The sequence below is a fragment of the Solanum verrucosum genome, unplaced genomic scaffold, assembly GCF_900185275.1.
Source record: "Solanum verrucosum unplaced genomic scaffold, falcon-dt-bn FXZP01000234.1, whole genome shotgun sequence".
In the NCBI taxonomy this organism is placed as follows: Eukaryota; Viridiplantae; Streptophyta; class Magnoliopsida; order Solanales; family Solanaceae; genus Solanum; species Solanum verrucosum.
In genome coordinates, this window is record NW_026020440.1 from 1,390,423 (window position 1) to 1,406,111 (window position 15,689).

Sequence of the window (15,689 nt, forward strand, 5' to 3'; positions counted from 1 at the left end):
CACAACGAATTTAGGAGTATAATACTCACAAGACATAATTAATTTAGTGGGATTTTTATTATTCAAATAAATTTTAAATCTAATAATCCTATGTGATTAGTAGGTCATGTATTTCAAGCCATGAGTATGAAATAGTTTCCACTAAAGCAAAATAAATTTGTGTACCATAGAACCGTTTAGAGTTTGAATATTTATATTGAAATCTAATCAGTTTGAATTTGTGTTGCATAAAGTTCATTTAGGAGAATATATATGTTTTTTTATTTTTCATCAGGTGTTCAATATTAATATTAGAGTTAGATTATTTTAAATTTGTATCACATAGAATTTATTTGGAGTATTTTTTCATATCCAAAATTTAAATTCGAGACATCTGATTAAGAAACGAGCAACCCATCTGTCACACAACTTGCGTGGGTGATCAAACTTTATATTATAAAAAAAATTAAACTACTACTCCCTCTACCCCTAATTATTTGTTCATATTTTCTTTTTAGTTATCTCTAATTACTTGTTTATTTTGACAAATTAAGAGAGAACAATTTTTTTCACCTATTATACTCTCAATGAATTACTTTGAAAAAGGTAGAACTTCTTGAAAATCTTAAGTTTTTAATTCATCCACTTCATAATTAATATGGATAAAATGATAAATTCACTATGTCAATTATTGTTTTCTTAATAGATATGGTAATTAGGTACAAAGGGATATATAAAATTGCATATACTTTCTCTGTCCCTAATTACTTGTCCACTTTAAAATTGACACACCTATTAAGAAAATAATTGATATAGTGAGATTGCCCTTTTACCCATATTAATTATGAAGTGGATGAATTGAAAACTTAAGATTTTCAAGAAATTTTACATTTTTGAAAGTAATTAATAGAGGAAATAATAGGTAAAAATATTTTGTTCTTTCTTAATTTGTTAAAATGAATAAGTAATTAGGAACTAAAAAAAAATAGACAAATAATTAGAGAGGTAGGAGTATGAAAAATAAGAGTATGGATATAAATAGCGGATCCGTCTTGTTTCAAAATCATTCCATCACCTGAAATTCCTCCTGACCCTTCTTCTTCTCGAATCTACTTCCTTCTACCGTTTGCACTCAAAACTCTTCACTTTTCTAAAAGAAGAAAAAAAAAAGAGACAAGCTCTAATCGGAGATCATGGCTTCTCAACAAGATGAGCTAAAACACAGAATTACTACAAAATCACAACAAAACGAACCTCAACAAACAGAGCAACACACAAAATCTGCTCACGATAACGATTCAAAAACGAACAAAAACATCAACAAATCAACAAGAAAACAGATAGCCAAACGAGGACTCAAATCATTAACAATCGCTTTAACGATTCCACTTTTATTAACCCTTATAGACATTTCTCTTTTCGGATCAAGTTACCAGTACGTTTCAATGGAGAAGCCTTTCTGGTTCCCACGTTTATGGGCTTTACATTTAGCCTGTTTGGGTTCTTCTCTTCTTATGGGTCTTTCTGCTTGGCTTGTTTGGGCTGAAGGTGGGTTTCATCGTCAACCTATGGCTATGCTTTTGTATTTAAGCCAATTAGGGTTGAGTTTGGCTTGGAATCCAGTTGTGTTTAAAGCAGGTGCTACTAGAATTGGGTTGGTGTTATGTATGGCTTTGTTTGGAGTGTTGATTGCTTGTTTTAGGGCTTTTAAAAATGTGAATCCTATTGCTGGGGATTTGATTAAACCTTGTTTTGGATGGGCTGTGCTTTTGAGTCTAGCAAATCTTAAGCTTGTGTACCACTAGGAAGAAATAAATATATAGTTGACATATGCACTTGTTTTGTTTTGTTTTGGCTTGTGAGGCTTATGTACTGTAAATTTACATGTATTAGTGTTCTATATTTCATGTTCTAATGAAATCGCTTTTACCTCTTCTATTATATGGTTATACAACAAAGCAAATGAAGCAACAACTTATAGTGGATATGTTGAGTAAAATCTGTAAAAATGTGTTGACGCGTGTGCTTCAATCCTTCAAGCAACACGAATAATATAAGCCTCGGCTCTTGCTTAAGCCCTAGAAAAGGATACTTTAGCAAGAAATTACTGATGAGCAAATGTGTTGCAGCAGCAAAATTGCTAGTCAGTGCGACCGAGTTTCCTCAGTGTCACTGATATCCTCTTCTTCTGATCAATCTCTTGGCCTTCCCATATTTGGGACCCAGGTTTTCGATTTATTTCGTGTTTCCAAAGGTAGCGTGCTTCTCCCCACATCAAAATAAGACATCCCGGTGTCAAAAGCACAGGCGTTTTGTGTGGTGGATCTTGGCTGCATGTTTCATTTCCGACTCGAGAAAAATGCATCACGCAGGATGACTCTAGAGAAACGATAGCTATTCCATCCTCAAACCTCATTAGATCAACATGTGGACAGATGCCCTGTTATAAAGCAATGCAATAATTCATCACCACTAAAAACAGTTTTTAACGCTGAAAAAACAGTTCTGTGAAAGGATAAAGTCGCACCTCACCTGGTTGATACATGTTAGCTATAAGTTGATCAAATAGAGGTTCTCTCCATAACAGATCTTGTGGAAAGATACATGCTTCCTTGCCCTTTTCACAGTTTTCCAACTCTGCAGCATAACTACCGAAAAGAATCACCTCATGGATAGACCTGGAGAGCTCAACCGCCCATCCTGGTAGGTCACCAAATCTCATAGCCTGCAAGAGAAGAAAATACATGTGATCAAGTGCATTGATCAACAAACTACAAGTTAAAAGAGTCAAACAGGATGATCTAATTATGATTTATGAGAAATTCAAAAATTTGTAGTTGGTTTACAAAAATGCTAAACTAGTCACTTAAACAAAGGAAAAGAAAATGTTAAACAGAACCTACGGCCCTGCTGTCTTTCTTAGAGAACTGCAGGATGAACCTTTCCATTGTTCAAGTACATGACAGATATGCTTTGCAGTATGCTCATTCCAAGGCTATTTAACAACTATAGGGTAAGAATATTGTCTTTGATTAAAAGATAATGAGATTACTTTGAAGAACTACTACAAGGAGAATGGAGAGTCTAAAGTTTTTGAATTATGAAAGAAGGATATTTGGTTTGATGCACACCGTCGAAATAGCCTACGAATCACCATGGTGATGATTTGTACTTCCAGAATCTCTTTTTTTAAAAAATAAATTCTTCAGCATCCAGCACTTTTGGCTAATATATATTTATTTATCAAAAATCTCTTAGGGATTATTTGGTAGGGGATGGGATAGACAAAGTTATCTCATGAAATTAGTTATCCCACCATATAATGTGATAACTTATCTCATCATAGCAGTATAAATGGTGGGATAAATAATTCTGAGACTAACTAATACCCCTAATCAAACGCATGTCATCCCTTATCCCTCATACCAAACAAGTGAACAACCCCTTAGAATTCAAGTCCTTGTTTTGACAAGTCTCCCCAGAATGAATATTAATGTACAATTATAAACGGCATTCAAATAAATGAAAAACATCAAGATTATTCCATTCACGATATTCAGAGAGATATGAAAAACATCAAGATTATTCCATTCACGATATTCAGAGAGAAGTGTCACAAGTACATCTTTTGCCTCAAGTGGTAGTCATAGTATTCTTCAAGATTTAGTGCCAGTAAATAGAAAAGTTCACATTTTGACATAAAAATTACTCCTACATGCTACAACAATCATCTTATTTCAAATGAAACATATATACATTTTCTACACAGCTCAAGGGCATAAGTATGAAAACTAAAGATTTAACATATAGTGATAGTTAGGCAATATATCCTTCAGCCAAATGACACACAAAAGATTATTGATCCCACTTAATGAATGTACAATTTTCAAGTTGATATATAAGGGAATAAGAAATAACAAGTTAAAGGGAATAAGTGAATTATACAAGAATACTCTGAAGGTTTGAGGATCAAACAAAACCTGATTGCTTGAAGATTCAGCAAACCATCCTTCTGCAGCCACAACAATCAAGAAGCAAATATGAGAGCTCTGCCTGATCAAATACATTTGTCTTAATCCTTCGCCATAAGAACCATTGAAATCTCACTGATAAGACATGCACAACAGTAAATTTACAGGGAAACCCGTGATAAGGAGCTCCCTGATGACTGCTTAAACTGTTTTCTCTCAAAAGAATTGAGCTATAATTGAAACAAAAGGCAATTCACTACATTATTATGCTGAAACTTTATATACATATAGTTGAAAAATTCTTTAACATGCATGGATATATTATATATAGTTCAAAGAATCTTTAAAATGTGTGTGTATATGTGTTTGCGTATAAGTAAATTTAGAGGCAGGGCTAGAATTTTGAGTGTGTGGGTTCTCGATTCTAGAAAAGACGAGTTTGTTGGGTTCTGAATAAATTATTTATACATATTAAGTGGACTTTTGAACACTGTTTTCCGGAAAACCGGCATTCAATCTTTTTTTTTTTTTTTTTCTGATGACAGGGGAAATCCACACCGCTATCCTTTGAGTGCGCACAAGGTAAAACAATTGATCCTATGCGATAGCTCGCAAACCACACATGAGAGATAACTCGCACTATGCAAGCCCGGTGCGAGCTTGACCCAGAAGGCAAACCCCTTTGCTTTCGCTGGCAAGGGGTTTCGAACTTGAGATCTCCAACATGGAAGTTGAACCGGCATTCAATCTAATAATTGAATTTGTAAAAAAGGGTCAAAGGCAAGTGAGTCAAGGCCAATCAAGTTCATTTCCCTTATTACTAAAACGTCAAAGTCGTGATTTTTTACAAGTAAATAACTTCCAAAATGGGAAATGGAATGTGCAAGTGGGAGAGGTTCTAAGTCCTCTTTCATGGAGATGCTAAAATGGGGGAGAATTATCAAATAACTAAAGCTTCTTGGGGTTTTGTAAGAAACTATGCCTTCTATCCCCGCAAAACCTACTTTATAGGCCAAAAAACTGAATCGTCACCTCAATGTGAAACGATAGCACTCTTGGATACTGAAAAGACTATTTCATAGCACATGCGTATGTTCTAACTTCTCGCTTGAAGCTGATTGTGAGGCATCTTTTGGGTGTCCAGTCGGTCCCAACCAGGTTAATGTTCGAGGCTTCCTCCGACATACCGGGGAGAGCCTCACCAATCACCCATAGATGTTCCTTCGTATTTGATCTTACCACCTGTAGCGACGTGATTTCGCTCATTTATTAAGTCCAATTTTTCCCCATACAAACACAAATACAGGGTCTAGGCTAAAGCTACTTGGTTTCTCAGAACCCGTAACCGCCTTGTTGCTCCGCCCTGTGTATATGTAAGGCCCGCACACTAGTCTAGAAGAGTAGTAAATGAATTATTAAAAATTCTAGGTCTTTGTATGCCAATGGGTGGAGAACCAGAGATAACTCATGAACTATAACAATGGATTCAGAACGACTGCTATCTAATTATACATACATTTTACTTAATTTCATATAGATTCATAGTTTGAGCCGAAAAAATGAACCACAAAATCCGCCGCTTAAAAACAGAATGAATATGAGCAACACAGGGAGGGCTATTACCTTGTTGGATTGATGATAACAACTTTGATTGTTGATCAGGAGATAAAAAGTCTTTGCACAGCCAAAGGCCATCAATTTCACTGATTCTTTCCCAGTTATGAGTTTCTCCAAACACTGACCCGGTTAGGGCTTTTCCATTAACCTTATTCTCAGCAGAATGAACATGGAGAAATTGTTCTTCTTCTTCGCCTTCGCTGTTTGATGAATCGCCAAATGCTTCTGTTAGAATCGTCTGCAGCTCATCCATATTGTTGTTAAAATCTGCGGCTCTTTACAGTTCAATTTTACCTTGCAGTTTGCTGTTTGTTTATTTAATATCTATATTATAAAATTTAAATAATTAAGTATTTTATTTGAATAGATCTTAAGTAATACTTATGGGCCTGAACAATGTTTTAACATAATTAAGAGGTATTTTATGTGGAAGTTATGAATAAATATGAAAGTAACTGTTTCTATTTTGAAAACTAAGTTTTATAATTTCTTAATAACTTTCTGAAAATTCTTATGCTATGAATCCTAGAATTATGATTTATCAAATTACCTAAATGTAAATCTTATGATGCTATCTTATGTTCTTTAATTATAATATTATGATATGATAAATGTCTTTTATGAAATGTAAAATTGTGATACATAAATATAATTTTATGATATGATATGATGATATGAACTATGTTTCTTGAAAGTCATGAATATGAGTTTTTTGGGTAATCCGTGAACACATGAGCTAAAGAGAGTTAAATAGTTAATCGAGAGGGCATGAATCTAAATGATGAACGTATAAAACTACATTTGCCAACGCTATGTTAAGGATTATACCATTGATTTGGCGGGGGGGGGGGGGGGGGGGGGGGTATGTCCCTGGTAAGGGATAGTTATACTTATGGATCCACATGATATGTACACATATGTCTCACACCCAACAAGGTATGAGATATCTTAGTTGATTGGGTCGAGATCAAACTTCATGCACTCACATAGTATTTTATGTCGATTATACTGTTAGACTCTCATTATGATAAACAAATATGATAAAAAGATGTACCATTAAGGCAGTGTTAACGACCTTATCTCTTAATCTCCATATGTTATGACTATGATATATGCTTTTATTGATCTGGTATGTACCGATATGTTTCATTCCACCATTTTACATACAATACTATTTAATACGTACTTACGTCCCTTTTATAGAGAGTGTTGCATCTTTTTATTGATGCAAACTCAGATACACAAACACGTGATCAGATCGCTCACTAGGTCCCATATTATTTGCTATTGGGGACCCCTCTCTATTTCCTAAGACAGTCTACATATTTCTAGTACTTTATATTTATGTATTTAAGGTATACTAGGGGCCTTGTCCTAATAAATACTTCTCAGTTATGTTTAGAGACTTCATAGAGAGATACATAGTTATGTTTCAAATTGAACCTCCATGTCCTTTTTTAACAATTTCAATTCTACGACTTATGTGTTATACATGTGTTTTCTTTTACAAGTCTTGTCTTTTTGAATGCTTTTAAACTGCACTTATGTTTTGATGTATGCTCATGTCTAATGCCACGTTATGGGTACGCTCAGAGCAGCAATGACATTGAGTCTCGGTCATGTCTAAGGTGTAGGCTCGGAGCGACATGTTGAAAAATAAATAGTCTTAATTATTCAGTATTCAAATCTATATACATTATCTTAATTATTCAAATAAGTATATTAATATTCCGACATTTTCATCTTAGTGAAAACAAATGAGGCCTTAGTCCATTGTCCTAAATGTAGATGTCCACTTTTACTTGTTAAGTTTGAAAAATCAAGAGATAATTTACAATCTTCTTATGTTTAGTATGGAGGAAAATATTTTTCAAAAATGATATCCAATTTTCTTATGTTTGGTTGGTCAAAATATTTGAAAATATGTTCTCTAGAAAAATAAGTTCTTTAAAAATGAGAAAAGTGACTTCTCTAATGAAAGCAGAAAAAACTAGTTACACAAGTGTTATTCCAAATTTATCGTCTCCTCCCCGCCCATTCAATCCCCCAACTCCCACCCCTTAATCATCCCCCACCCCCCAAACACCAACCCATTCAACCTCTATCGTATTTTGCTAAATAACATATAAATGCTCTTTTGGATAATATTTTCTTGCTTAATTACCGACCACTAAAGTAATCAATTTTACTTGTTTTTCAAGATGACATTTGCTGGGAACAACTTATTTTTCATACCAAACACATTTAACCTGTTTTTCTAAGCATTATAGAAGCGTCTACATTACAATCAAAAGGTGGACTTATACAGAAAGAGGCCCTCCCAAACTTGAAAGTATTGGGTCCAACAAAGGCACAAAGCCCATATACTGGAATTTCATAAATGCAAGTGTGGTTGATAAAAGTACCACATCGTAATGTAAGTGAGTAAACGAACAGCTAGAAGCAGTATATAAGAGGCTCGTGCTGAATAAGGAAAAATCACGCAGCCACGCAGTGAGCACATAGCGAACTATTCTTTCGCCTTTTACTAAAGAATACCGTGTGCGCGCTGCAATTAGTGGCATATGCCAATTTTTGGAGGGATATTCTTAATTGAGAATCCCACAATACTAATACCAAAATTTTCTGGGTTGTTTCTAAAAGTAAGTTTAGCCCCCTCTAAATGTGGTTAAATTACTGTTTTCCTGCATATTATGTTGAACTACTCTTACCACTTTCTAGTGTAAGAAAGAGTATTGAGTAAATTTTAGAAACCACTAACATAATAATAGAAAGGTTCTATCACATTATAGTTTTGATTATTATAATTTTTCATAAATTGTATACAATTTAGCTAGGATAAGCATATAAATAAAAAATTCTGAGGCTCAAACCATTTCTTTTGACTCTTTTCAAATTCGATAAATATTGCCTTTGGTGTTCTATGATTCACCTCCGAATAATGAGTAGGTAGTTCGATTCTTTTTATATACAATCAGAAATCGAATTATATAATTTCAACATTTATACAAATCAAGCGAAATTATAAAAAAAATTAGGCGAATAGCAAGAATTGGGAAAACTATAGCTGCGAATTACAATTTTCTTAAACTATAGTTGTAGCACCTAATATAGGCTAAATGTTTGCTAAAGTGACAGGTAAATAATTCAATCTGATAACTAATTTTAAGTTAGTGTTATTAATAACCCAACGAATTGCGTTATTAGAAACTTAAATAAGACAATTTCAAAACTTATATACATGTAAATCTTTTTAATATTTGCCTTGATAGGTACACAAACCTTCATAGTTGAACCTATCAACAAAATTTAATTGACCCTCTACACCCTTATACCTATCAACATGATTAAAAAATTGAAACCATGCATCGTTGTAATTTATAAAGTTATCATTGTGATTAGAAATTAAGAGTTTGAATCGTGAAAATAACTTTTTGCAGAAATGTAAGATAAAATCGCATATAATAGACTTTTCCTCAAATTTCACATATAACGAGAGTTTAGTACTCTAAACTATTTTATTTTACCCTTATGTATCTTGACCTGCCAGCGACAATTGAAGTAAAATAAGAGTTTTTGCACGAAAAAATATTTCTTGAATCTTGCTAACTTAGGAGTTAGGTGCATGTGCATAATTCAACACAACTACCAAAATTAAATTAGTATGTCAATAACCCCAATTTTAAATTAGTGTTACTAATTAGTAATAATCAAACGAATGGCGTTATTAAAAATTCAAATAAGAGAACTAGAAACTTATATACATGTGAAAAATCTAATTATTTTTGCTCTATTATCAACCCAACTAAAGAATTGAACCCTAATTGTTTTTAACCAGTGGTGAATCTAAAGGTAAAAAATAGGGCATCAGAATCCGTGGTCTCTTCATAAAACTAGCTATTTTATGTATATATTTTCTAAAATTTGTATATTATTATAATCTGGCACTCGTACTATAAGAAATCTAGTTCACATGATTAAATGTTGAGCTTTTAACCTTGAGAATTAAGAATCAATTCTCACTTAATACATTTTTCTTGGTGCATCCATGTTTGGATCAATTCCCACTTAATACATTTCTCTGGAAAAATCCTACATTGGCCTCTATTTTTAACTATCAACAAAATTAAATAGAGCATAGGTAAAAAATAGAGCATCAGAACCCGTGGTCTCTTCATAAAACTAGATATTTTATGTATATATTTTCTAAAATTTGTATATTATTATATTCTGGCACTCGTACTATAAGAAGTCTAGTTCACATGGTTAAATGTTGAGTTTTTAGCCTTGAGAATTAAGAATCAACTCTCACTTAATATATTTTTCTTGGTGTTTCCATGTTCGGATAAATTCCCACTTAATACATTTTTCTGGAAAAATCCTAAATCCGCCTCTATTTTTAACTATCAACAAAATTAAAGAATTGAACCCCCTGCATCCTTATACCTATCAACACATTAAAGAATTGTCCCCTTGTGCCGTTATGATAACTAATAAAGTTGTTATCACGTAATCAGATGTCACATTTCAAATCATGAAAATAACCTCTTGCAAAAATACAAAATAAGATTGCATTTAATAGATACTTATGATTTGATTTGTCCTCATATTTCACACATAACGAGAATTTAATGTACCTTTTTTTTTTTACCCCTTTCACCCTTATGCGTTTTGGCCCCACCAATGATGATGATATTTTAACCTAATCGACATAACTAAAAAACTGGAAAGTGTACAAGACAGACAAAGAAAGAGATAACCTTATCGCTATCCTATGAGCAAAGAAAAGTTGGAAATGATCAAAATGAGCCCATAACTCTCCAGTAGGACATAATTCAAATACTCCTTCCGTTCCATTTTAGGTGTCACTTTTTAAATTTTGAGATTCAAATAAATCTATCTTTGTCCATAAATTTTTCATATATTTTTAAATATTTTGAATTGCCAATTATTATAACTTATAGTATTTTTTACGTAGTTTATAAATATATAAATTTCATTTCAAAAAATTTAAAAATTTCATACACAAATTTCCGATCAAACATAAATTATTTGACTATCGAAAAACGAAAAGTTTCAATTAAAAAATTAAGGAGATGGTGAGACATACACCAACCTCGATCACCGTGCCACGGAATTATATTCTACCCATTGTTCAATTTTCTCATCAATCAGTAGAGTACAGAAGCAGGTGATATATAGTATTCCCTCTTCTTTAATTTATTATTATATAACTTTGATGATCCCTCTTCTTTAATTTATTATTATATAACTTTGATGATGATCCATTTTAACCTGACATTCCTTTTAAAATAATATTTTTTTTCATAGGTATATTGTTAAATTAATTATATTTTGAAAACTTTAATTTAATTGTTAATACTTTATGCAGTCATTTAATAATAAGAATTGTATCTTTGATTTACTAAAATCTATAGGTAAATAATATTTTTTTTAAAACTTTAAGGATTAAATAATATAAAATAAGAGAGTATATATGTATACCATCTCATGTTCAAAATTATATTAGGGTTTAACTAATCTAAATTCACACGAAAAAGTCATGCATTAAAGAGTAAAACGCTTCAGAAGCATTAGAGTCTCATTAAATCCAAATTCACTTCAAATACTCTCTACCAAAGGTGACTCTGGATATTCAAAGAGATTCGAATCCGAAATCTTTGATTAAGAATGTAGAGCAAACGAAATCAATTAATCCCTCTGTTCTATATTAGTTGTCTGTTTTTTCTTTATACATACTCTCTTAAGAAATTATATATAAAAAAATGATGTCTTTACTAATTTACTCCTTAAGATTTTTTTTTGGAATTTACAGCTATTTATATTTTCAAAAAGAATTAATTTTAAGAATAAAATGATAAAAAACAATAATTACTTTTTTAATAAATTAACAAATAATTTAGGACAACTATTTTTAATAAGTCGGATGGGCTATAAATCTAGAGAAACTAAAATGAATACTAATATAAAGTTTTTTTTTTTTTTGGTTTCCCACTCGGTGTTTGGAGCCCACATTGGAGCTCCGACTAAATTCGGATCGCGCTTTGCAGGGCCCATTCGGGGGTGACTCTCCCAACAAGATTTTCTCCATATCCAGGGCTCGAACGCGAAACCTATGGTGGTGAAACACTCCCACCAGTGCACCACAACCCATGTTAGTAGTATAAAAATTAAAACCCGGGATCCGATCCTATTAAATTTAAATATTTCAATTGATAAACAAAAAATTAAAATAAACAGGTTATATACGTGATTCTGTCGAGATTTTGGAACAGCTAGCTAATCACGTGAGAATAACCTACTTACTGAAAAAGTGACATGCATTATGGCGTGACTGATAATAATTAAAAGGGTTAAAGAATAATACTCCTTTTGTTTTAAAAAAATGATTTAAAGAAAATAAAGAAGACTTTAAAATTTTATAGTTTTAATTAAAGTTATGTCAATTGCATCAAAAAAAAATTTGGTCTCGTGGTCTTAAACGTGTCGCGTGGAAAGTTGAATTTAAAGAATTGTCAAAAAAGGGACATTTTTATTTAAATAGACCAAAAAAAAAGTAGGTCATTCTTTTTTAAACGAAGAGAGTAAGTAATATTTTAAAGGGAAAAGAACATTTGTACCTAAAAAAGAAATTATTTACAAGTAACTATCCTCCTTACTTTCATACCCTTTATTTTTAACTACTATTGCGCGTTTACCTTTTAATACCATCAAAGTACTTCCTATATCCAATAATAGTTTTTTATTATTGACTTGGCATATTCCTTAAGAAATAATAAATAATAGGGGTAATATTACTATTGTATCCTTTGACTTTATTAAATTTAATGTTTTGAAAAATGTGTTAAATGATTAATATTATTTAATAGCAAAGGTAAAATAGATACAAAAGCTAAATTGTATCTTGATTTTCTAAACTAGATAAGTATCATTGAACAATTATTTTTAGTATAGTGAACAACTATTGTTGGACTGAGGAAATATATATACACTCATGGTATCAAAGAGGAAGAAGTGTGTAGTGATTCAATGAAAACACTACTAATTTACTCCTTGATACCATTAGAGTATATGAAGAAGAAGAAACAGTGTTTCAGTGAAAACACTACTCAATTAGTCTTTGATATCATTAGAGTGTATATATATTCTCGTGACATCAAAGAGGAAATTGCTCAATTACTAACTGATACCATCAGAGTATACTCTGATGATATCGATGATGAAGAAGAGTAGTTCAGTGAATAGAACAAGAAGGGAGTCAAGTAAATAATATGGACCATGAGTTCAATCAAAATAAATATATTGGGTTAAGTCTAATTTGAACATTTATATTTGTCTAATGAGTCTAATTTGGACTCTCTTCTAAACAAGCCATGGTTATTCGTGATACCTCTTTTGATGATTTAAAAGGAGAAATTGAACATTTGAAAGAAGAAATTAAATTTCTTAAATAAAATCATATTATTTATGATTACCGTCTTACTCAAATTGAGTCTGCTAATAGCAAAGGAAAAAATAAGACTGATGAATCTACTGCTGAAGAAAATACTCTTGCCAACACTTTGAATATTGATCCGAAACAAAATATGTTTTTAGGAATGATGCAAATTGTTACAGCTCATAAATGGTATGTTAAATGTACTAAATTAATTGATAATACTTTTTCTATAACTAACACTGTTATGATTGATAGTGGCGCTGATGTGAGTTGCATTCAAAAAGGTCTTGTACCTACTAAATTTTTTGAAAAAACAACTCATATGGTTAAATCTGCATCTGGTCATGCTTTAGATATAAAGTATAAATTATCTAATACTCGTATTTGCCAGAATAAAGTTTGTATTCCTCACTTCTTTTTCTTAGTAAAAAATCAGTTATACCCTCCTATTATTCTAGGAACTCCTTTTATAAATGCAATTTATCCTTTTACTAATATAAATGCTAAAGAATTTTCTGCTACTTATAAAAATCAAGATATTAGTTATACTTTTATCACCGAGCCTATTTCTAGAGATATTAATGCTCTAATTGAAATGAAACAAAAGCATGTTGATTATTTACAGTTTGAGATATTTAGTATGAATATATTCGATACTTTAAAATCTGCTAAAGTACAGGAAAAGATTAAACTCATTTCTGAAAAAATGGCCATTGATATTTGTGTTGATCATCCTAGTGCCTTTTGGAATCGAAAAAAGCATATTGTAACTCTTCCATATGAAGATGATTTCTCTGAGGAAAATATCCCTACCAAATCACGTCCTTGTCAGGTGAATACCGAATTGGTTGAATTCTGCAAAAAGGAAATTGATAATTTATTACAAAAGGGTTTGATAAAGTCTTCCAAATCACCATGGTCGTGTACTGTTTTTTATGTTAATTATGCAACAGAAAAAAAACGAGGTGTTCCCAGGTTAGTTAAAAATTATAAACCTTGAATAAATTTTTAAAATTGATTAGATATCCTATTCCAAATAAAAGAGATTTATTAACCAGATTATATAATGCTAATATCTTTTCAAAATTTGATTTAAAATCTGGATATTGACAAAACCAAATATTTAGAGACCATTCATTTAGAACGGCATTTAATGTTTCGTTTTGACAGTACGAATGGAATGTAATGCCTTTTGGGTTAAAAAATGCTCCCTCAGAATTTCAAAAGATAATGAATGATATTTTTAATCCATATTTGGATTTCATCATAGTTTATATTGATGATGTTTTGGTATACTCAAAGACTCTTGAAATGCATATTAAGCATTTAGACATTTTTAAGAAAATAGTTATTCAAAATGGTTTGGTCATATTTAAACCTAAAATGAGTCTTTTTCAAACAGAAGTTAGATTTTTGGGTCATTTGATTTGTCAAGGAAAAATGACTCCTATTCAGCGATCTATTGAATTCGCATCGAAATTCCCTGATAACTATTACAGATAAGACGCAATTACAGCAGTTTCTGGGAAATTTAAACTACATTTCCCCATTCTACAAGAATTTGTTTCGAGATTTAGCTCCGTTATATGACAGGCTAAAAAAGGATCATAAGAAGCCTTGGACTAATAGTCTTACAGATCTTGTAAGGACTATTAAAGAAAGAGTTAAATTTTTACCTTGTTTAACCCTTGCTAATCCTGCTTGACCAAAGATTGTAGAGACGGATGCGTCTAATATTGGTTATGAAGGTATATTGAAACAAATTAATCCGCATGATAAAAATGAATATCTTATTCGGTTTCATTCAGGAAAATAAAGCGATGCTCAGAAAAAATATGCAACGGTAGCTCATGAAATGTTAACTATCGTTAAGTGCGTTTTAAAATTTCAAGATGATTTATATAATAAAAAATTATTGATAGAAACTGATGCTCAGTCAGTCAAGTATATGTTTGATAAAGATTTTAAACATGATGCGTCTAAGTTAATTTTTGATAGATGACAGACACAATTATCCCCTTTTGATTTCGAAATTCATTATTAAAAGGGAAGTGATAATTCCCTTCCAGACTTCTTATCAAGAGAATATCTTTCTTCTGATGGGTTTTCTTGACCTCTTTCCTGATAAAGATTTGGTTACGATTTTGAAGACAGTTCCTCTTAATAGAGATTTAAAGGAACTTATATTATGGAAAATTATAGACGGAATGGTGATAGATATCGTCAATAATGACATGATTGAACAAGAGCTTTATGAAAGATTTTATTGTAATGAAGTTTATAACCTCTTGAATGATTAAAAATATAACCTCTTGAATGATTAAAACTAATTGCTATGTTTGAAGGATGGATCCTCCTTGGATAACCAAGGCTAGGGGAAAAGGCAGTTATACTCGCGGAAGGGAAAGATCATCCCCAAGTTCATCAAGATCATCATACGGATCTTCATCATCTAGTACTCCAATTATACAAAAGGGAGGAATGAGTTTATATAACTTAAACTCTAGAGCACAAGAAAAAGCTTCCTCATCAATACATCTGGAAGATAATCCAGAAAGTGATCCATTATATGCTAAACTACAGGAGTTTCTAACTCAAAAACAAGGTGATTCTTTTGCTTCAATCGCCAAAGAAGAAGTTGATGATATCAAAACATATGAAAA

General features: G+C 31.7%; 2 protein-coding genes and 1 non-coding gene across 3 annotated transcripts; 2 read left to right on the forward strand and 1 right to left on the reverse strand.

Annotated features, from left to right (window-relative positions):
• Nucleotides 1-1,043: 1,043 nt before the first annotated feature.
• LOC125808260 (translocator protein homolog) lies at nt 1,044-1,920 on the forward strand. Its single transcript, XM_049487975.1, has one exon. It carries the CDS (start codon nt 1,173-1,175, stop codon nt 1,782-1,784), a length of 612 nt encoding a protein of 203 aa, XP_049343932.1. The 5' UTR covers nt 1,044-1,172; the 3' UTR covers nt 1,785-1,920.
• Nucleotides 1,921-1,971: 51 nt separating this feature from the next.
• LOC125808258 (uncharacterized) lies at nt 1,972-5,865 on the reverse strand. The gene is made up of 4 exons (XM_049487974.1): nt 5,574-5,865; nt 3,960-3,991; nt 2,507-2,704; nt 1,972-2,419 (listed from the first exon to the last, which is right to left on the reverse strand). The coding sequence occupies exons 1-4, from the start codon at nt 5,818-5,820 to the stop codon at nt 2,120-2,122; spliced, it is 777 nt and encodes a 258-aa protein (XP_049343931.1). The 5' UTR covers nt 5,821-5,865; the 3' UTR covers nt 1,972-2,119.
• Nucleotides 5,866-8,051: 2,186 nt separating this feature from the next.
• Nucleotides 8,052-8,168, forward strand: LOC125808328 (U5 spliceosomal RNA). The gene has a single exon (XR_007441722.1). It is a non-coding gene; the product is annotated as a U5 spliceosomal RNA (small nuclear RNA).
• The last annotated feature ends 7,521 nt before the right edge of the window (nt 8,169-15,689 follow it).

Bases quoted from the DNA above. Each gene is read 5' to 3' on its own strand.
- LOC125808260 (XM_049487975.1), top strand. From the start codon at position 1,173: ATGGCTTCTCAACAAGATGAGCTAAAACACAGAATTACTACAAAATCA.
- LOC125808258 (XM_049487974.1), bottom strand. From the start codon at position 5,820: ATGGATGAGCTGCAGACGATTCTAACAGAAGCATTTGGCGATTCATCA. The intron at 2,705-3,959 runs GTTTTGTTTGAT...CTTCTCTTGCAG, and splicing joins CTGAATCTTCAAGCAATCAG to GCTATGAGATTTGGTGACCT. The intron at 2,420-2,506 runs GTGCGACTTTAT...GCTTTATAACAG, and splicing joins ACATGTATCAACCAGGTGAG to GGCATCTGTCCACATGTTGA.